This window comes from Calypte anna, chromosome 8 (genome assembly GCF_003957555.1).
Source record: "Calypte anna isolate BGI_N300 chromosome 8, bCalAnn1_v1.p, whole genome shotgun sequence".
NCBI lineage: Eukaryota > Metazoa > Chordata > Aves > Apodiformes > Trochilidae > Calypte > Calypte anna.
Window position 1 is genome coordinate 26,069,684 of NC_044254.1, and position 20,528 is coordinate 26,090,211.

At 48.8% G+C, this 20,528-nt stretch overlaps 1 protein-coding gene across 2 annotated transcripts in view; it reads right to left on the bottom strand.

Moving 5' to 3' along the window:
- Positions 1-5,332: 5,332 nt before the first annotated feature.
- Positions 5,333-20,528, bottom strand: part of SSBP3 (single stranded DNA binding protein 3) — a 55,731-nt gene continuing 40,535 nt past the window's right edge. The window contains exons 6-18 of one of the 2 annotated variants that reach the window (XM_030454789.1): positions 17,457-17,537; positions 16,433-16,492; positions 13,523-13,589; positions 13,336-13,412; positions 10,190-10,254; positions 9,994-10,042; positions 9,684-9,719; positions 9,444-9,498; positions 8,896-8,966; positions 8,297-8,375; positions 8,050-8,078; positions 7,794-7,895; positions 5,333-6,885 (exon numbers count right to left, since the gene is read on the bottom strand). In XM_030454789.1, coding sequence (XP_030310649.1) covers positions 6,856-6,885; positions 7,794-7,895; positions 8,050-8,078; positions 8,297-8,375; positions 8,896-8,966; positions 9,444-9,498; positions 9,684-9,719; positions 9,994-10,042; positions 10,190-10,254; positions 13,336-13,412; positions 13,523-13,589; positions 16,433-16,492; positions 17,457-17,537 — 801 coding nt within the window. In that variant the 3' untranslated portion in view covers positions 5,333-6,855. The remainder of the gene's footprint in view (positions 6,886-7,793; positions 7,896-8,049; positions 8,079-8,296; positions 8,376-8,895; positions 8,967-9,443; positions 9,499-9,683; positions 9,720-9,993; positions 10,043-10,189; positions 10,255-13,335; positions 13,413-13,522; positions 13,590-16,432; positions 16,493-17,456; positions 17,538-20,528) is intronic. The other variant, XM_030454790.1, reaches the window with a different exon arrangement.

Genomic DNA, 20,528 nt, shown 5'->3' on the forward strand with positions numbered 1-20,528 from the left:
GAGTCATCAAATGCATCCTCCTGCACTCTTCCACTGCTGCCTAGAAAGAAGATAAGCCAGTCATTATTCCTCTGCACAGGCTCTGGGTCTCTGTGTGCTTTTGCACAGAGCAAGACTCAAACCTATTTTCCGAGGTTGCTTTGAGTAGCTCTGAATGCAGCGTGCACAGAAGAGACTTACAAAGCTTCAGGAGGGGAGCCTGAGGCAGGAGCCTTTTTCATTCTGCCTGGCTTTTACTTTGTTTTACTCCTGGCTGCTTTGGGATGTGTGGTGCTGCCCTGTGCTCAGTTCCCAAAGCACTTAATCGGTGAGATTGCTTTGTTGGATCTACAGAACCACAGTTCTTTTATCCCTCAAATCCTGGATGAAGAGACCTGCCCATTTTGGGAAAGTGGGGTAGAATGTAGCAGGAAAAACTTTGGTGGCTGGGTAGCTGGTATTGGCTGCTAAAAACACAAAGGAAGAATTTTCTTCCTGCCACACAGAGTTAACTGAGCAGGAAGCATGTTCTTTTTAAGGTGGGGAGGATTAGTGTGGGGTTTGTGTAATGGAGGTTAAATTAGCTCCAGCCTCATGTAGAATGTTCTGCACTGAAACCCTCCAGCACATGGGGAGGAAGAGGACAGCCCGTGCTGCTTGAAGGTGTTGGAGAACACATTGACAAGAAATAAACCTCATTTCAGTGTCTGGTGTCAGAGTGGTTTGGGTGTCTTGTGAGTTTCTCTGTCCTTCTGGATGAACAGCATGGTTGGGTGCTCCTGTCTCAGTCCATCACACAGCTCTACCCAACAGGCTTCAGAAAAACAGACTTGGTAGTCAAAAATCCAGATCCAGTTGCACCCTATAAATGAGGATGCATCAGGTGGAAGTTAAAAATCAACAAATCCCTCAATAGTTAGGGGAAGATGCTTGAAATAAACAATCAAGTAAGTGTTGCCTTGATCTAATCACATTAATTCTGCTTGCTCCAGTGTCTCACTTTTAGTGATCAGGGTGAACAAAAAGCAGAGCACAGAATTGCTGTTACCCTCCCTTTTACGGGCCCAAGGGAAGATAAAAGGGGAATAAGGAATAGAGACTTAAAAGGCTGGAAATTGAAACTGGAACAGGGAAAGGGCAGTAACATGTGACCCAAGGAACAAACATGCACAAACCCCAATCTCAGTGGTTGCAGGGATTGGTGTCTGAAGGTCCCGTGCACCAGGCCTGGCTCAGAGGGTTCCACAGCTCTTCCAAACACCCAGTGGGTGCATTGCATGCATGGGTGCATGTGGTGAATTGATGGAAAGGTGGGGAACTTTCCAAGACCTCTGAGCACAGTGAAACACAAGAAAAGGGAGAAGGAAGGGGAGTTGGGATTCTGGTCCTCTCAGCTTTTATGGAGTATGGCAAGAGATGGGGACAATGATCCCTCTCTGTTCCATCCCTCAGTGTCCTAGAAACCCTCTCTTCTAGGTCCTCGTGTGGGTACCATAAAATTACCCCGGCCCAGTCAACCTATAACCTCCAGGGCTGCCTAATTCAGCTCATAGCTTTGGTTCTGCTCAGATCCAAGACCCACACCCAGTTATTTAGGAATATTTTTAAACAAACTGCAGAGCCTGTCCCAGGAGGTGGTTCTTTCTCGGGCTGTTGGCTCTCTGCTATGTCACATGGACCCTCCTGAACAGCTCTAAGACAACAGCCCTCAGACCCTTCACAACCCCTCACCCTTCCAGCTTTGGGTCATTAACCCATCCTGTGGGAGGAAATCCTCCAGGGCAGTCAGGGACATTCCTGAGCAGAGTGGATTTGCTCAGGAATTGTGGCTGGAGGGTGGCTATGGTGGAGAGGGGGTGTAAGGAGTGAAATGCCTCTTGTGCTTCTAATAGGGGTGAGAATTTGTGGGGATCGACTGAAGTCCCTTTAGATGCTTTTGCCTCTCAAAGATGTCTCTGTTAGGACAGGCAGTAGGAGAAGAGAAATGAAGTGAAGCTGGAGAGCTGCTGTCCCCAAGACTGAGCAGAGCGAAAGGATGAGCACAGGGAGAGATGGACAAATGCAGAGGAAAGGCAGTTCTGAAAAACAGTGGAAGCAGCAAGGCACAGGCCAGGTAGCAGGGGCAGAAGGGCTCATCAGGTTACAAGAGGCATCAGGAAGCTGTGTGAGATGAGGGGACCAGACAGAAGCAGGCAGGACTGTGTCCCTGGGTTGCTCAGGGCACAGCTGGTCTCACCTGGGGTGAGGACAGGAGCAGGATTCCCAAGTTGCTGTAAGGAGCAGCAAATCCTTGTGCTGCCTGTGCTCCTCTGAGGCTCAGGAGGAGAACTCCAGGGGTGCGGGGCAGGGGTCTCAGCTCAGCACCTGGGAGGGATGCTCAAGTTGATCCCCTGTGGTGCAGGTACAAGGGCAGCCAAGGTGTCCCAATGGTCTTTCTTCCCAAGCCCACGTGGTTCCCCAGTCCATTCCTCCAGTGTGACCTGCTGGAAGTAACCCATCTGAGAGAGGTGGGACCAGGAACAGGACAACGGGTCACAGAGGCACATCTGGGTTGGTATCAATGATTTATGAAGGGTTGTCAGCAGCTGAATGGCATTACCTCATCGTGGACCAAGAACCAGGCATTAACTTTTAATGAAAGGCATCTGGGAGAAGCAGAACATGTGAGAATGGGGCAGCTGGAGCCTGAGATGAAGACCCACCAATGCCTGGCTGCCTGGAGGGGAGTTCTGCAGCCACCAGCTCAGAATCTGGCCCCACCACTCCACACAACCTTTCCCTGAACCCCTCCAGCTGCAAAATCTGAGCCCTTATCCTGCCAACAAGTACATCCCATGCTCAGCCCAGAGCCCTGGCTCGTTCAGAGCCTCCTCCTCCTCTGTTTAATTAAATGAAAACTAATGGGGGAGACAATTATCCCTAAGGCTGGGCTCAGGAGATGTTTAGAGGAGAGAACTTGGCAGTTTCTCATGGTGGTGTTTAATGAAATTAGCCTGTAACCCAGGGAGATCCATCGGGAAGGACTTTCCTGTGCCCTGCAAGGAGATCCCCAAGGGGCAGCTGAGTGGTGCCTGGATGGACAATGTGGGCAGGGATGGAGCTGGGAGGGCAGGAGGTCCTCATCAGCACCAACTGATCATCCTTGGGGGTCATGTTTTCAAATGAGGGACAATGCTTCTGCCTGCAAAGCAGAGGTTCATGATTGCCTGGACCAAAACACCACATGATGGGGTGGGCTGCAGACCCCATGCAAGGACATCTGCAACCTGGAGGCAAAGCTGCACAGGTAGCAAAGGCTGCAAACACACACCCACCCTCTAAACCTTCTGTTAATTACATGCTAATAGGCTCTGCAGGCACCTTGATTTTCCTGGGTGGTTCCCAAAGCCAGCAGCCATCCAAGCTATTGCTCCACAAGCATCCATGGCCATGTGGCTCTTGCCCCTGGCACATGGCATAGCAGCATGGTTTGGGTGGGAGCATCTCCCAACACCAGCAGAGCTCTGGGATGGCTTATGGACCTCCAAGCCCCCAGAACCCTGAGCCTGCAGCTCAGGTTTGAATGTTCCCCGGAGGCTGGAGAGAAGCTGCAGGATGGCAGCCAACCCTGTCCTGCCTGGACTAGTCAGAGGCAGAGAACACGTCTCAGGCAGCAGCTCCCTGGAGCATTTTAGGCACCCAGCACTTGCAAACACCCATCTGAAACTTGAATCATCTCTCCCCAAACACTGCAGCAGCCTCTGATACTGCCCATCAGCCTCAGCCAGGTTCCTCCATCACCACCAGTCAGTTCAGAACCAGAGCCGGTGCTGCACTGGTGCCAAGGATCTCAGCCAGGCTCTGCTTGAGGGAGGGAGGGAGTCTGCAGGCTTTTTTTTTTTTTTTTTTTTGAGGGTGACACTTGTGTCATAGCATCATCAAGGCTGGAGAAGACCTCATCAAGTCCAACTGTCCACCCTACAACCCCCAACCACTAAACCATCCAACTGCAGCTCTTCACCTACTCATCTTTTTAACACCCCCAGGAGTGAGTGGTGCCCCCACCACCTCCCTGGGCAGCCTCACCACTCTTTCTGTGAATAAATTTTTCCCAGTATCTAACCTGAACGTACCCTGGTGAAGCTTTACCCCATTCCCTCTTGTCCCTTCTCCTCCCTTGCTTAATTCCCAGCAGTGCAGGACTCCAGCAAGGGGAGGTAGCAGGACCCAGCTCCTCTCCTGGACCATCCCTGCTCTTTAACCTGCACCATGGGACAGCAGCCCCCATGTCCCAAATCCTCTGGCCTCTAACAGGGAAACCCTGCTGGAGAGGCTGCAAAAAAATTGCCCCTTTTTAGCTTCAGAAAGCCCCTCCAGGCCCATCCTCAACCTGGTGCAGGCAGCTGAGTTTTCAAAACACTTAAAAAAACCCCAAACAAACAACAAAACAGCAAAAAAATGAAGCAAACACCACGAAACCAAACCTTTCCCATCCTGCCAGGTTCTGCATCCCAGCTGAATCCTTCTTCACCTTCCCAGCCACAGCCAAGCCCACCCAGCAGCAGCCACCTCTCTCTCAGCCCTGCATCACCTCCTCTCCCCTGGCCCAAAGCTGGGATTTGGTCCTCCATAAATTACAAAAAAAACCCCACAACTAATCCCCCCCCAAAAAAACCCCTCCCTGCCCCCCAGGTCTGGCAGCAAACACCAGGAACAAACTGCAGAGCACTGAAATCAAATGTTTATGTTGATATTTATTACAGCATGGGGGGGTGGGGGGGGAGGAGAAGGGGGGAGAACCATTTCATTCAAAAAACCATCCCATACCAATGAAGACAATAATTTAGCTATTCATTTTAAAATACATTAAAACCGGTCCTTTCATTTCCTCACATCAGGAAAAAAAAATAATAACCCAAACAAACAAACAGAAGAAACAACCCCAAACCAAAATTGGGAAAAAAAAAAAAAAAAAATCCAAACCAAAACAACCCCAGAACAAGATGTAAAGTGGAAAAGGAAAGAAAGTTGACCCCTTGGGGAGCCCCTGGGTATATTTGTGATGCAACAAATCTGCATTGTTATTTCCTGGCGTCACTTGGAAAATATTAACCTGACTGTAACTATGAGACTGACACCCCCAGACCCTCCCCCCCCACCCATCCCACCCACCCTTCTCTCCCCAGCGACTTTCTACAGGTAAAAGCACAATTAAAATGCCTAGGAAAAAGAAGGCAAACATTAAAAAAAAACCACCAAAAAATCGTATTACACACTTAAAAAAAAAAAAAAAAAAAGTTCTGTCATCTCATGTCTTGCAGCCAGAATAATAAAAACAAGCCAAATGTTCCCCAGAAACATTTCAGTGAAGGGGTGCGGAAAAAAGACATCCCTTTAATAAAACATTATCAACAAATATCGTACACAAACTACAATGTATAATAATTTTTTTTTTTTTTTCTTCCCCTCTGGGTAATTTTCGAACCAGACTACAAGGTAAGAAAAAACACTGAAACAAGATACAATGCTTTCAATAATCCGCACAAAGGTCAAATCCAAGGGAGAGAATATTTTACAGAATATGATATACATGGAGCAGAAATGGGAGCTGGAGAAAAAACAAAGACCAAACTACAGGGTAGTGTCATGTACAGAGATCCCAACCCGCCGCCTTGGCTCATCCCTTCCTCTCCCACCAGCAGGAAGGGCCTTCGATGCTTGCCATTTAAGTTTTATTTTCATATTACAGAGTGAGCCTACAGAATAGCAAGGTTACATTTTTAACAACAAGAATTCCTTAAAAAATATCTCCATCCAGTTCCAAGTCATAGGTAAGTGAAACCCTGACAAGAGCACGTCTCTAAAGGAAAAGAAATCCCCCCCAAAAATATCCCCTAAAAGCAAATAACATCCTCCCCTCCCCCAAAAAAACGCCTGAAGTTAGCTGGAGATCACAGTCTCAAAGTCCCAGGTCAGATTAACCCTTTTTTTTTCAGTGGATTAAAAAAAAAAAAATAAAAAAAAAATCAATTTTTGCAGTGAGCCAGCTGAAGGACTCTGGGGAAAGGAGGGACAGAGATTTCTTCTTGTACTTGGAGAGGGGGGGGAAAAGACTAACACAGTGCATGCCACAGTCACAGAGAGCAAGATCACGATTCATTCGAGGATGTGATCCTAGAAGGGGGGTCACCTGCATTAACAAGTTTATAACGAGGTGGTGGAGTCTCTTCCCCAAAGCAGATCTTGTTAACTGGAGGAGGAAGCGTTGTGCTGCAAACAAACAAACAAACAGAACACAAAACCCCCAAAAATAGAAGGGGAAAAAAGAAAAACCCCAAACGCAACCCCGAAACGACTAAGAAAAAAAAAAGAAACACAAAAAATAATCAAAACAAAACAAAACCCAACAGGCCTTCTGAACGAAAACCACCATTGTAAACTGTCCAGTTTATTTAAAAAAAAAAATAAAATGACTACAACAGAGACAACATGAGATTTCATATCTAGACTATTCCTGGTGTCGCACGGCACAAACATACAACAGGTTCGGTTTCTGTCTTTATTTAAAAGAACAAAGCAAAGAGATCGGAGTTGGGTGCTAGAGGCTTCCGTTTGTTTCCAAAAAGAAGTGTCATGTACATATAATAAACCCTTCTGCACAAAGAAGGGCCTTGTCATGTCTTGAAATATTTTAAGTTTTGTCCTTCATGTTTTATGGAATAAAAAGTTCAGCCTTTTTATTGCATGAAACTAAACCTGGGGTTTTGGCCCCCGCCACGTGTCTCCCTGCCCATACACCTAGCTTCTTCTTCTTCTTCTTCTTCTTGCATAATTCGTTGAGATCCTCCGAACGGCAGCTGACTCTCTTGATCCTGGAGAGGAGGAGGGGGAGGGAAATCACACACTCATCGTCATGCTGGGGGAATACTGGAAGAGAGACAGAGCCAGGGTGAGAAACCAGGTGGGCCAGACCCCCAGACACCCAAGGGGGGGGATGCAGAAGGAGGCTGGTGACAACGATGCAGCACCCTAATTGGATTGAATAAATGAGGAGGAGAGGATAAGCTGGAGACTTGAGTTTCTCAGGGTGTAATCTGCTCTGAAACGTGCCTTTCCGGGGAGAAAATCAGCAGAACAGTATGGGGTGAGATGCAATTTAAAACAAATAATTAACATGCACGTGTGTGTGTGTCTATGCTGTTAAGAGGAGGGGTGTCTGCAGCCAGAGTGGAATCCTGCAGCTCAGTCCTGGGCTCATAGAATGCCAGGCTGGAAGAGACCTCAAGGATCATCTGGTCCAGCATTGATGGCCCAGCACCTTGTCAAGCTGAGTCTTAAAGATGTCCAGTGTTGGGGAATCTACCACTTCCTTGGGGAGAAAGTCCAGCTGTTCTTATGGTGAAAACTTTTCTTCTGATGTCTAACTGGGATCTCTCCAGGAGTAACTTGCACCTATTTACCCCTTGTCCTTCCATTTGACTCACTGTAAACAGGAGTCTTCATCTTCTTGGTTTAAGTACTGGAAGTGCACCAGCTCCTCTCCAACCCATGAGATCCTCTCCATCCCATGAGATCCCCTCCCCTCCATCCATGGGATCCTCTCCCTTCCATCACACAGGATCCTCTCCCCTCCCTCAGTATCCCCCATCCTTCTCAGCACTCAAGCTTCCACCCACCAGGGTACTTCTTCCCTGCCACTTTCTGTCCCAGAGCAACTGACACACAGCATGATCCATGTCCAAAAGGCAACCACCATCAAACCCACCCACCCCCCTGACAGGATGCCCCAGGGACTATCCCTCTGTCCCCAGGGATGCACTCACTCTCTCACTCACATTGTCATTTTGGAAGGAATGGAGAAAGTTGCCTCCCAGCTCCCCGTCGTCTCTTGGAGTGCCCGGGGGATTGCTAATGCCACTTATGTTGTTTGGAGAATTCTGCAGAAGATGGAGAAGAGGGGGGAAGCAGTGAGCAGGATGAAGCCCCACCTGCCCAGGTCACATCCCCCTCAGATGCCCCCCCCCATCCATCAGGGTCTCACCAAATGGTGAGAAAACAGGAACCCACACACCCACTCTGCATCTCACTTACTTTTGGAAGTCCATCTATGTCTCCTGACCCTGTGCAGAGGGACACAAAAGGAGAGCAGCCTTATTGAGCATGCAGTGATGGCCCCCAAGCCCCCCTTGCCCTGCTCATCCCTCACCCCCTCCCTCCTAATTTCCAGCTGTGCTTCCAGCACTGAGCTGGGAATCAGCCCTGGAATGGGAGCAGGCACTGGGATGCTCTGCAGGGCATGGTGGGGCTCCCTGAGATGCAGACTCCCCTGGGTGCTCACCTAATGATCCGTTCATGTGATGGGGCTCCATGCCACCCATGCCACCCATGGGGCCATCAGAGCCAGGACCCATTGGGAACTGTGGAAGAAAGAAGGCAAAAAACCCCAAATCAGCCACAAAACCACTCCGCACATCTACCACAGCCCCAGGAGGCTCTTAGGGGCCATCCCCTCCCCAGCCATCCCTCTGGACCTGGATGGATTCACTCCCCATGAGGCTGTGAACTTGTGGTCCTGTGGGTTCACCCAGGAAATTTGGCCAGATGGGTGCAGGCAGACCTAGACCCATGACAGTGCACCCGAGCTCCCTCCAACCAGGATTTTAAGAGCTTTAAATCTGTCCTTATCCCCCAAAACACAGCATCTCCTCGGGCATTCAGCTGCCACCACCTCGACCAGAGCAGCAGGGCTGCCACTCTCTTAATAAGCATAAAAAATTAACAAAGTCGCCCAAGAGTTAATCACTTTTTGATGGTTTGTTTTATTTCTGTTTGGTAACAAATGGCTGAAATCAATTAAACTGCTTTACTCTCAACTGATGAAGTTAATTATGATTTGTTATGGTATCTGATATGTAAATTATTAGAAAGCAGACTTACATTCGATCGACTGCCTGCGGGCGGTACTGGATTAATCATTGTGTAGATGTTGTCACTTGAATTTGTTGAATCTGTAGAACAGTGAAGCCCAGTAAGTTGGGTGATTAATTCATTTCTTAATTAAAACAAACTCATGCCACTTGAACTCATTCTTTTGTATTTTATCACCTAAAATTCCCTCTAAGTACCACCATTTTCTGGCTAATTTGTATTTAATGAAGATCCACAAAGTTTTTAATCACAGAAATTCAACTGTGAAAAATAATTCTACTCCTGGCTGGGAAGCACAGGGAGGTAATTCCCTGCCACGTAGCATTCCTCACCTCCCATCTCCCCGAGCCCTGCAGCATACAAATCTGCAGGGGGACACAAAACATCCCCAAATGCCATCCCAAAGCCAAGCAGCTCATGCTGCTCCCTCCCTAGAGAGGCAAAACCTCCATAAATTGGTTATTTGAGTAGGGGTTGCCCATCCTCACTGATGCAGCCCCAGGCATGGGGGTGTTCTGGCAGGGGAAGGGGCTGGGGGATTCCTGGGGGGCTCTTACCTGCAGGACTGGGCATGATGGGTGTCCCTGGAGGACCACCACCACCAGGTGGACCCTGCAGAGAGACCAAGTGGGGGTCAGACACACAAATAATGGGGGGTCACCCACATCCCCATGCTTTCAAACACCTCCCCTCAGTTGGACCTCAAACCCTCCACACCCAGCCTGGTCCCCCCCAAACCGCATGAGCTCTTAACAGCTCTGCACCCCAGGAGGGACAGAGGGATCAGGAGGACTCACCACGTATGTACCAGGCGATGAAGAAGAGTATGGGATCTGCAAAAAGAAGAGACTCAGGATCAGCTGTGGGGTGCACAGGGGCTCCTGCAGGCTGGACCCCAGCAGGGCACAGCCAAAAGCCCCTGCCATCCCCCCCAGCCCAGCCAAGATGGGGGTCCCAGGGCCCCCCAGCCTCTACAGCTGCACCCCACTGCACAGAGAGCAGCACAGGAGCAGCACTCAGGCTTTAGGTGCAGCACCTACAAGAAGCTGGAGAAGCCCCTCTCATTAGCAGGATACTAATTGCTTCCAAGGACCTTGGGATACTCACTGAATTAGCACTGCTGGGGTTCGGCCACGGTCTGCCAGCTCCTGGCCCCCTGGGGTAAAAATTAAATGGGAGAAAAAGAAAAGTTGTAGTTTCATCTGTCACCTCCCCAAGCCTGGCTGCTCCCCACAGACAGCCCTGTGGCTCTGCCAAGCCCCACCCCATGGGAAAACATTCCCCAGCACGGGGCTTGCCTTACATGTTAATTCCAGGCATGCCGGGACCTAGGGAGTTGGGTGGAGGTCTCATGCCACTGCCGTAGTTCTGCAATGATAACCAAGGGTCAGCCCACCCCAAAAAAGGGGAGGAGAGGAGAAGAAGAAAAGAAGAGAAGAAAAAAAAATGGAGAGGAGATGGAAGAGAGGAAGGAGAAGAGAAGAGAAGAGAAGAGAAGAGAAGAGAAGAGAAGAGAAGAGAAGAGAAGAGAAGAGAAGAGAAGAGAAGAGAAGAGAAGAGAAGAGAAGAGAAGAGAAGAGAAGAATAGAGAAGGGTTAGTTTACAAAAATGAGCTTTGTAAAAAGAGAAAAAAAAAGCTAACGATAACTGTAGATGCAATTAGCATTTGTGTTTACAAAAAAACCAGGCAGCTCAATATGAGAGAGAGGTGGCAGAGCACAGAAGTCCCCCCCTTGGTCTCTGATGAGCTGGTAGAGGGAAAAGCTCCCCCTTCCCAGCTCCAGGAGACCAATGTGCCCACAGCCCCCAGGCACCACCAACAGCCTTTCAGGTTTTGTCTGTTTGTGCAGGGGAAAACAGGAGCAGGAGGAGAAGAGGAGTGGCATCTTGGGAGGTTATTGCTGGCGTGTAAGGATGGGAAGAGGCTGAATGAGCTCCCCTGAGATGGAGCATCTTCAGCTCCCAGGATGATGGCTGAAGGAGGGCAAACCACACCAGGCTTGCCTTCCCCTTCCTTCCAAGCTCCCTGCTACATCCCCCAGGGGAGCAGGTGAGGGCAGGTAGCCCCTCAGGGCTCCCCTCTTGGCTTATCCCAGCTCATCTTAACCTCCAGACAGGTCTGAGAGCCTCAGATCCGTGTCCCAGATCTCCTAAAACCAGCTCCAGTACAAAGCCGAGCCCAAGGCAGGGAAGGATGAGGAATCCCCCTGAATGCTGTGCTCCATTTGGTCTGTGCTTTGCTCCCTGAGCCCTCCGGGCAACGTGCAGCCGGATTTAGGTCGCGCTGCTGCTGCTGCTCCTCCCCTCTTGCCTTCCCCACCCCCCACCATGCGTATTTTTGGGCTGTGTTTCTGCCATCTAGAGAAAAAAATTGCTAGGGCAGGAGGGGAGATGGATGGCCGCTTCCTATTTTGCAGCCCTTAAGAGAGCTCCAAGCTGGATTTTAACTGGAATACTTCACTTCTGATGATTTTTCCCTGGATTAATGGATGCACCAAGGCAGGGTGTTCTGCTGAGGGCCTTGCCAAAGTTTGTTTTGAAAAGGCATAAAAGGGGTTTTCCCCACACAAATTACCGGCATGTCCTTAATTGATTGAAATTCCAGCCATTTACACTGAACAGCAGCATCAAAACCCTTGTTTAAAATAAAATAAATAAAAAAAAATTTAAAAAAAGCTAAAAGCCTCAGCGTTTTTAATTGGAGCTGAAAGGCTGGAAAACGAAGCCATCTGAAAGATGCTCAGGGAGAGTGGGGAGGGAACGCAGCTGTGCTGAGCAACCTGGATGCCAGGGACTGGCAAGATGCTGCTGAAATCCAATGAGCTACAAACCCTCCTCATAGAGGCACCAGCAAACCTAATCCTGGCTTCTGCAGAGCTAAAACTGCACCTATTAAACGGGAAAAGGCAGCAGTCATCAGCTGCAAGGGATGATTCACCATCGGTGCGTAATAAGCATCCTGTTGTCAGGATGCTGGGATGTCCTGGCTGGATGCTCTGCAGCCCTTGGGGATAATTCAAGGAGTATTTGGTAAGGTTCTGATGCAAAGCTGAAAGAAAAAAACAAGCCCTAGGCATGCGAGGTGTGAGGGGCTGCTGGGTTTGGTTGGATATTTTTGGTGGTTGCTGGTTCCTGGCTGGCTGCGGGGCGGCAGCAGCACCCGGCGGGTGCCAGATTGGGAAGCCCAGCGCTTCCCCCAGGGAAGCTGTTAAAAAAAAAAAAAAAACCACAAAAAAAAAAGCCCACCAAAAAGAAAAAATAAAAAAATCCCAAAGCACCTCTCCTTAATGTACGTACACAGGGAATGGTGGAGTCAAAAATAAAGCTCTGAACATTTCACAGCTCCTGCCGGCTCCCGGAGCCGCCGCCATCCCACGCGGTGCTGAAGCCGCGCTCACCGCTTCCAAGTTTCTTGGTGAGCTTCACAAGTGGGAAGCGAGCAGCCTCCTCCAGGCAACCCGCCGCCATGCTCCTTGGCACAGGCCACCCTCGTGAAAGCCATTTTTATTTTTATTTTTTTGGGTGAGATCCTCCAGGAAAGCAGGATTTTTAGCAGAGCAGCTCAAAGCATCCCCGGCTTTGCTATCGGGTGGCTTGTCCACGATGCTCCCTGCAGGCTTTTTATCCCCTGCCCTAGGATGGATCTAGATGCCTGAGGAGATGTCCCGAGCAGCATCCTCAGGCTGGTGTTAAATGAGGTGACACAACTCCCTCTTTACACAATAATCACTTATCTCGACAGTCTCTGGGGGGAAAAACAAAACAAAACTCCAGAGCACCCGCTCCTCTCTTGACAGACTCTGATCCTCGCGCTACAAACTCAACGTAGGCGACGATGCAGAGAGGATAAACCTCCAACCAAAACATGGTAATCTGGTTTTGAAGTCTCGTAGAAGAAACAAACAGGAGCCAGTCAACAACAACCCGCTCCGTAAAGCGAATCAAGGGGAGAGACAGCATAGATTAACCCAGATCTGCTTAATTTCAAGCATTTACTCCTTTCCTGACACCGAGAGCTCGAGCAGGCAGGCAGGAAGGGCAGGCAGAGGGGAACCTCGCAGAGGAAAGCCTTATTCCCCTTGCTAAAGGGATTCTTTGCCTTTTATTTATTTATTTTTAATGCAAACCTCCTTCCCCTTTCCTGCTGTTAGGGACGTAACTATTTCCCAGGCAGGCAACATAAATGCACTCAAAGGTCGCACCGGCGCGGCGCTAAGTGCCGTCCCCTCTGACGGAAGGGCAGGAGGGAGGCTGCAATACCCTTAATGAGCTCTGAAGACCTCACTCCTGTTAAAAGGAGGGATTTCCAGATGCAGGGCTAATGCAAAACGCATTAACACTAATGAGGGGACGGGGTGTGTGGGGAGGAAACTCCCAGCCCTCGGATCCCCAAGAGGTTGTTTTGATGGTGGGGAGGGCGTTTTTGATGCTCTTTGGCACTGGGCTTACCTGCGGACCGGGACCCATGGGGCCCATCCCTCGTGGAGGATTCATCCTTTGCATGGGGCCGCCCATGTTGGGGTGCCCTGTTGGGAGGAAAAGGAGGGGTGTTATGTGGCAGAGTAGTGATTTCAGGTCTCGAGGTAACAGCTAAGGAGGAAATGCTGGCACTCAAACCCTCCTTTGCTGGCTTTACCTTGCTGTCGCGTGGGATCCATCGAATTGGGCAGCAATGGCTGTGTACCGGGAACAGCACCCGGGGGCTGTGAAAACAAGGGGACAAAGATTAAAAAACAACCAAACCAAACCAAAAAAAGCAATTGCTAAAATGCAGCCTACAGTGATAGGTTTGAGTTGAGGTTTTAGGCTTACAGGGAGCTCCCTGGGTTGCACCAAGCTTCCTGCCGCAGCACGACCCGTTGGCTGCCTGAGCATCCTGCATCTCACTGCATCCAGGACATCTTCCTACACCCTCTGGGCTTTTGCCTCCTCTTTCCTTTTACAAACACCATCTAAAATCTCAATGAGGACCAGCATTTCCTCCTCTCCTGCAGCCAGTGTGCCATCAGGCTGCTGTATTCTAGGGGAGCTGAGAAAAGACAAGGCTGCATGGGGCAGAGGTGTCAAAGCTGGCAGGGAAAGGAGACCAGCAGTGTAGCCCCCCAGTACTGACTGAGGCCAAACTGTCCAGGGGGTTGCAGCAATTCATCACCTGCCAATGGGGAGATGCTCTGTTTGCAGCAGCCCAGTGCGTTCAGCCCCGTCCCCAAGCAGACAGGGGGGCACAGCAGATGCTCCCCCTTCCCAAAGGCAGCTCTGTTCCAGCCAGGCAGCTATTTAAAGTTCAAAGGCTGCTCCGAACAGATAAAGGGGGAGAAAAGCACGGATACAATCTGCCTGGGGGAAGCAAAGTGTAAACAGTTCGGCTACAGCTCTGCCTTTTATTTGAACGCCGACACAGGCAGACCCCACTGCTGGAGCACTGGGTGTGCATGGCCAAACTGAGGCAGAATCTGCCCAATCCTACTTCTTAGGTTTGTTTTTTTTTGCTTGGAAGCTGGCAGCAGGAGGAAGATAAACCAGGGGAGTTGTAGCGATGGATATTTACACTTCTGCTGCCTGACCTTCCTGTCTGCCTATTTATTCCTCTTGTCCCTCTGGATGTGACCATAACCTTGCCAAGCTCTGGGTAGGTATATGGCTTTTATTATGTAGTGTTTGGGGGGAAAAAAAAAACATGAAATCCCTCTAATTAACTTTGCCCACTCCTGGAAGCTAAACCCTGCTGCAAGAGGCTGTTCTCCTGCCTGGCCCATCTTGCTGTGCCCACAGAATCACAGAACTGTCACAGCTGGAAAAACCTCTAAGATCACTGAGTCCACTTGTCAACATCTCCCACATATCTATCAATATCTGTATCACCCACTAGAGCTTGTCCTGAAGTGCCTCATCTACATGTTTTTTAAATACCTCCAGGGATGGTGACTCCCTGGGCAGCCCACTCCAACTTCTCAGTACTCTCTCAGTAAAGAAATTCTTCCTCATATCCAGTCTAAACCTCCCCTGGTGCAACTTCAGGCCAGTTCTTCCAGTCCTATCATTATTCATTTGAGAGATGAGGCCAGCACTCACCTCCCTACAACCTCCTTTCAGGTAGATGGAGAGAGCAGTAAGGTTTCTTACAGCTCATCTTCAGCTTAGCCTGGGGACACAGCAGGACAGGGTCCCCTTAAGGTGCTGGTAATTACACCTCAAAATGGGCCACCAGCACCCATCTGGAGTGGCATGGTGCCCCAGGCACAAGGTTCTTCCATCCCAGCTGGGCCTGGGGGGGTCCTACATCAGCCCCCCTCCAGTTTTGCTCAGTTATCTCCCAGCTGTCTCACCATCACTTTGCAAGTTCCAGCCATTTGAGTCTCAAATCCAGCAATCACAACCACGAAGCAAGCTGCTGCTTCCCACTTCCTGACTATTCTGCTCCTTCTGCTAATACGAGATATCCAAAATAATAACCTCCTCAGCCAAAAAACAAGCTCCCAAAACACTTTTTGCAAAGTCACCTTTGCTACCCAAAAAGAATCACAGCTTTCCTTTAAATGCCCCCCTACAAGAAGTGACCTCTGGCTGGGTCGTTCCCCTCCCAGATCTGCACGTTTGGGAACGAGAGGAATTCCTCAACCAAAGGCCACGCGTTCTGGCAAGCAGGCAGGGTGGAAGCCTCAGTCCCTAAGGCCAGAAACAAACTGCCCTTGTTTAAGCTGGGATAAGAGGATAAACCCAAGCCAAAAAATTCAGCAGCGACCTGCCCCGCTTGACCCCGCTGCCGCTGATCTGAGCGCTGGGTCAACCCAGCAGCAGGATTATCTCCATTGCTTTAATTTTCTGTGATTGCAGGGAAAATCCAGCTGGGCAGCAAGCAGGGCTGAGAACACCACAAATAATAATAATAATAAATAATAATAATAAAAACAAACAAAGGGAAAAAAAAGCCACCAACAAAAGGCACATGCCCCCATCGCTGTTTACACCCTGGATGTGGCTGGACCTCAGTATCAAATCCAAATCAAATGGTGACATTTGGTTGTCCTGCACCAAGAGCCCAAGAGACACCCAAACCTATGGAGCATCTGCAGGACATCCTGGACCTTGTCACAGATCCATAGTATTGTGAGGGTTGGAAGGGACCTTTAAGACCATCCAATTCCAACGCCCCTGGATGGGCAGGGATGCCTCTAACTAGATCAGGTTGCTCCCAGCACCATCCAGCCTGGCCTTAAAAACTTCCAGGGATGGGGCTTTGACCACCTCCCTGGGAAACCTCTTCCAGTGTCTCACCACTCTCCCAATGAAGAACTTTTCCCTAATGTATAATCTACCTACCTCCAGTTGTAATCCACTCCCTTTAGTCCCACCACTACCCAAGATCCTGAAGAGTTCCTCACCACCTTTCTTGTAGTCCCCTTTAAAGCCACAACAAGGTCTCCTTGGAGTCTTCTCCAGACTGAACCACCCCAAATCCCTGTCTCTCTCAGTCTCATCCTCCTCCCCAAATAAAAGCCACCCCCAAAGGGAAAACCCAGCAGCACAGAGCCTGGGAGCACAGTACCTGATTGCCCATCCTGATGGGGGGCCGGGGACCTCCGGCATAGCGCGGTGACATGAATGGCTGTGGGGACACAAAAGGCAGGTGAGGGGTGGGTAAGGGGGGGCAGGAGACTCCCCACGCACACGGCTTAAGACTGTACACACGGGGTTTGTGTTGTGGTTTGGTTTTGGGTTTGTTTTTTTTTTTTGTATTTGTTTTGTTTTGTCGTTTTGTGTTGGTTTTGGTTCGTTTTTTTTTTTTTTTTCTGGAGACATCCTTTTAAAAAAAAGTTTAAAAAGGAAAAAATAATTAAAAAAGAAAAAAATTATATATATATATATTTATATGTATATATATATAAAAAAAAAAAGATGTCCGGAGTCTGTTTTTTAATGTTTTTCTCTGTAGATTTATTTGTGTGAGAGCGTTTGGCATCGGCAACACTAGGTGAGGCTGTTAAAATTAGTGCATGGGAAACCCTGAGAGTTAGATACTGTTCAAGTTTAAATATATATATTAAAAAAAGTGGCAAATAAGCACAAACAGACACGCACACGCACACACAAAAAAAAAAAAAAAAAAAAAAAGCCCCAATGCTAAGTGCTGAAAAAAAAAAGGAAAAAAAAAAAGGAAGAAAGACTTAAAGTTACTTGTTTTTGCTTTTTTTCTTTTTCCACAATTGCTGCTACTAACAGAAGCTTAAAAACCCACACCAAGTTACATTTCTCAGGCTACATTGGGAAGGAAAAAACAGTCTTGATACCCACGACTGGCTTCTCAGTCCAACTGCACATCCAAAAGAAGAAGAAAAAAATTAAAAAGACCAAAAAAAAAACCCAAAAAAAAGGGAAAAAGAAAAAAAAAACACCCCAAAAAAAAAAAAGAATTCTGCTTCAGAGCTGGGTCTCTCCCGGGGGGATGCTCCCCGGGGCAGCGGGCACCCGCTGCTGCCCAGCATGCTTAGAGAAGGGGGGGGAGAAAAACCAAGAAGGGAAATCGAGCGCACGTCGCGGTTCACAGCCCTACCCATCACTAGTGTCTTTACCTGACTGTGGGGTCCCATCATGCTGTTAGGGTTGTGGGGTGGAGGCTGTGCGTGTGGCGAGGGCTGTGACCCAGGCGGTCCCTGTGAGGTCAGACAGTAGAAGGAGGTTATAGATTAGCACATGAAAGCGCAGAAAAGAGCTAAAAAAAGGGTTGTAGGGTGGACCTGTTTTGGTAGGGAGGAGGTTCTCCCCGTTTCTTTCTTTAGGTTTTTTTTTTTCCTCTTTTTAAATTGAGTTTCTAGTCGCCTGTAGCTCAACAGTGAATAATGATATATGCAAAAAAAAAAAGACACCCAAAAAACCACCACCAAAAAAAAATCCACCACCACCACCAAAAAAAAAAAAAAGGTATTAAAAATCAGAACGTCTCTCAAAATATACCGGCCACATCGATGGTAAACGGTCCAATAGCTCAACCAAGTCTGGAATGATAAACACACAAGGAAACACTTTGCAAGGGTGTGCAACAAGGAAATAAAAATACACAGGAGAGGACCAGAGAGGGTGGGGGGGGGATTAAAAAAAAAAAACAAAACACCCCCAAAAATCAGTAATAATTAAAAAACCCAAAAAGCAAAAAACATGTTGTTTCCTCTCTCATCCCAAAGGTTGGAGGCACCTCTGGGTTTGTTTTTGATTTTTGACACTGCTTCAGTGGAGGTGCTGGAGGACGAGGAGAACATCTCAGCTGGTGCCTGGGCAGTGTTTGGCTGGCACAAGCAGGGTTGCAAGGCCAGGCCATGCAGATGCACCATCCTTCCTCGAGGTGGATTCCCTACGGATGCCAGTAAAATGGCTTGCAAGCAAAGAAAGGATGTCTAGGGGGAAAAAAGGAGAGATTAGTCGGTGCAGGTTTAAGGCTGCAACGCAGCAGACTCTGGCATTTTGGGCTTGAACAATGGCCGTTTTGGGGTTTTTTTAATTGAATTTTGAAAAATTCCCCTTAAAATGCAAATTCGCTTGGAAAAACTGCGAGCTCGAGTGGAAGAATGCACCGGTGTGTGTTAACATAGGGGGGGAAAAAAAGAAAAAATTTAAAATGTCTTTTTTTTTTTTGAGTCAAAGGAGGTGTAACTGGTAGAGGAAGCAAAGGAACGTTGTCAGGAGGTGATGGGAAGAGACTGCAGGCTCCAGGACCGGCGCCGGAGCAGATGTTCTCTACCTGCCTCGTTACTAATTTCAACAAGTGTTTGCCTTCTCGCTGCTGCCAGCAATGGCATGGTTTGTTACCATGAGCAATTTTCTTAATTAACAGACATTAATTAGCCATTTAGCAATTTTGCAAGCATTTGTTTAGCAGCTTTCCTAAACATGAATACCACTGTGATAATGGTACTGATTAGAGGGTCCCCTAATTAACAGTACAGGGAAGGAAAATTGAAATCACATAAATTAAAAAGGGAGGGGAAGTTAATGAAGGCAGGACATATTTGCACCTGCAAATCTTTTGTACGGCGGAAACTTGAGTGCAATGTAAATAAAGTAAGAGGGTGGGTTGTTTGGTTTTTTTATGGGGTTTTTTGTTGTTGTTGTTTGCTTTTTCCCCCCTTCTTTTTCTTCATGTTTTTCATTTGAACAGTTTTGGCGGCGAGATGGAGCCAAGAGGATTGAAACCAACAGCCTCCTGCCAGCCTCCCTGCTCCAGCCGCTGCACCCAGGGAAATGAAGTCCCCCCCATTTCCACCATCATTTCATAGAACCACAGACTGGTTTGTGTTGGAAGGAACCTTAAAGATCATCTACTCCCAACCCCCCTGCCATGGGCAGGGAAACCTCTGGCTAGACCAGGTTGCTCCAAGCTCCATCCAACGTGGCCTGGAACATTTCCAGAGATGGGGCAGCCTCAGCTTCTCTGGGGAGGAAGGATTTATTCTGCAGGAGCTGAAGGCAATCAGCCTCTGCCCCTAGAGCCTGGTGAACCTCAGCTGAAAGATGCCATAGTACCTCGGGACAACCCTCATGACTGCCTTCTCCATCCACATCCCACCACAGTGGAGAAGATGAACCTTTGTGGTCCAAGATGTACCATCAACCACCTTTAGCAGAACTCATAGAGGGCAGCACCTCTCAGGAGGGTCTGGCCATCACCAAAAGCCCTTCCTACACATCACAGCTGGAAGACTGTGGGGCAGGGAAGATCATGAGAGGTGAACCAGCAATGAAATCAAGTAGAAGGGAAAAAACAGGACTTGCAGAGGCCAACCCTCCAGTCCCATCAACACAACAGTCAACAGGTCCTCCACAATACCTGTCTTGCTGTGCTGCAAGGAAGGGATTGTTGTTACCCAGGTACTGACTGGCCATGCACACAGCCCCCCTCCTGAAGTTATTAACCCCCTGATTAAACCCCTGATGTCCTCCCTCTCATATCCCCTAGTGTGTAAGGGCATGGAGTTAACAGGTCTGGAATACGCAAGAGATGCTGCCACCAACATGCCCCTGGCTGGGCCTGGAGGTGATGTGGAGCTTCAGAACATTGCAGCATTTGCTTACTGTAGAAAAAACATCTAGAAGACATGGCAGCATTTGCACCAGAGCAAAAATTCTCCCCCCCTAGCAAATTAGATCTGGAGAGCACCCCTTGTTGGTGCTGCTGGATGGATCCTCAGGAGCATGGTCCTGCCCCACCACCCTGGGATGACTTCTGGGTAACGTGACTGCAGACACTCAGCTCGTGCAAACATCTCAGCAGGCTGTGAGGGGCTTTTTTTTTCTTTCTTTTTTTTTTTTTTCCCTTCTTTTCACATTGTTTGGTTTTTATGTTTCAAAACAGCCAGGAGAAGCAGCATCCAAAACGCTGCGGCTGCCGCATCCCCCTCCTGCGCCCCTCAGCACGGCTGCTCTGCTCCGTCAGAAACCCTCCAGACCCTCTGGATATTGTTATCTCCATAAATATCTGCAGATGTTTCAGGGCAGGGACCCAGGCTCGGCCGGGAACTCCGGCCAGATCGGGTACATTCATTTTTTTGCAGGGGTTTCCCTGGGCGCAGAGGGAGCAGCAGATGAACCCAAGGGATCACAGCGGTCAAGGCAAGTGTTTTGCAGAGCTGACACATGGGCTCCAACCACCA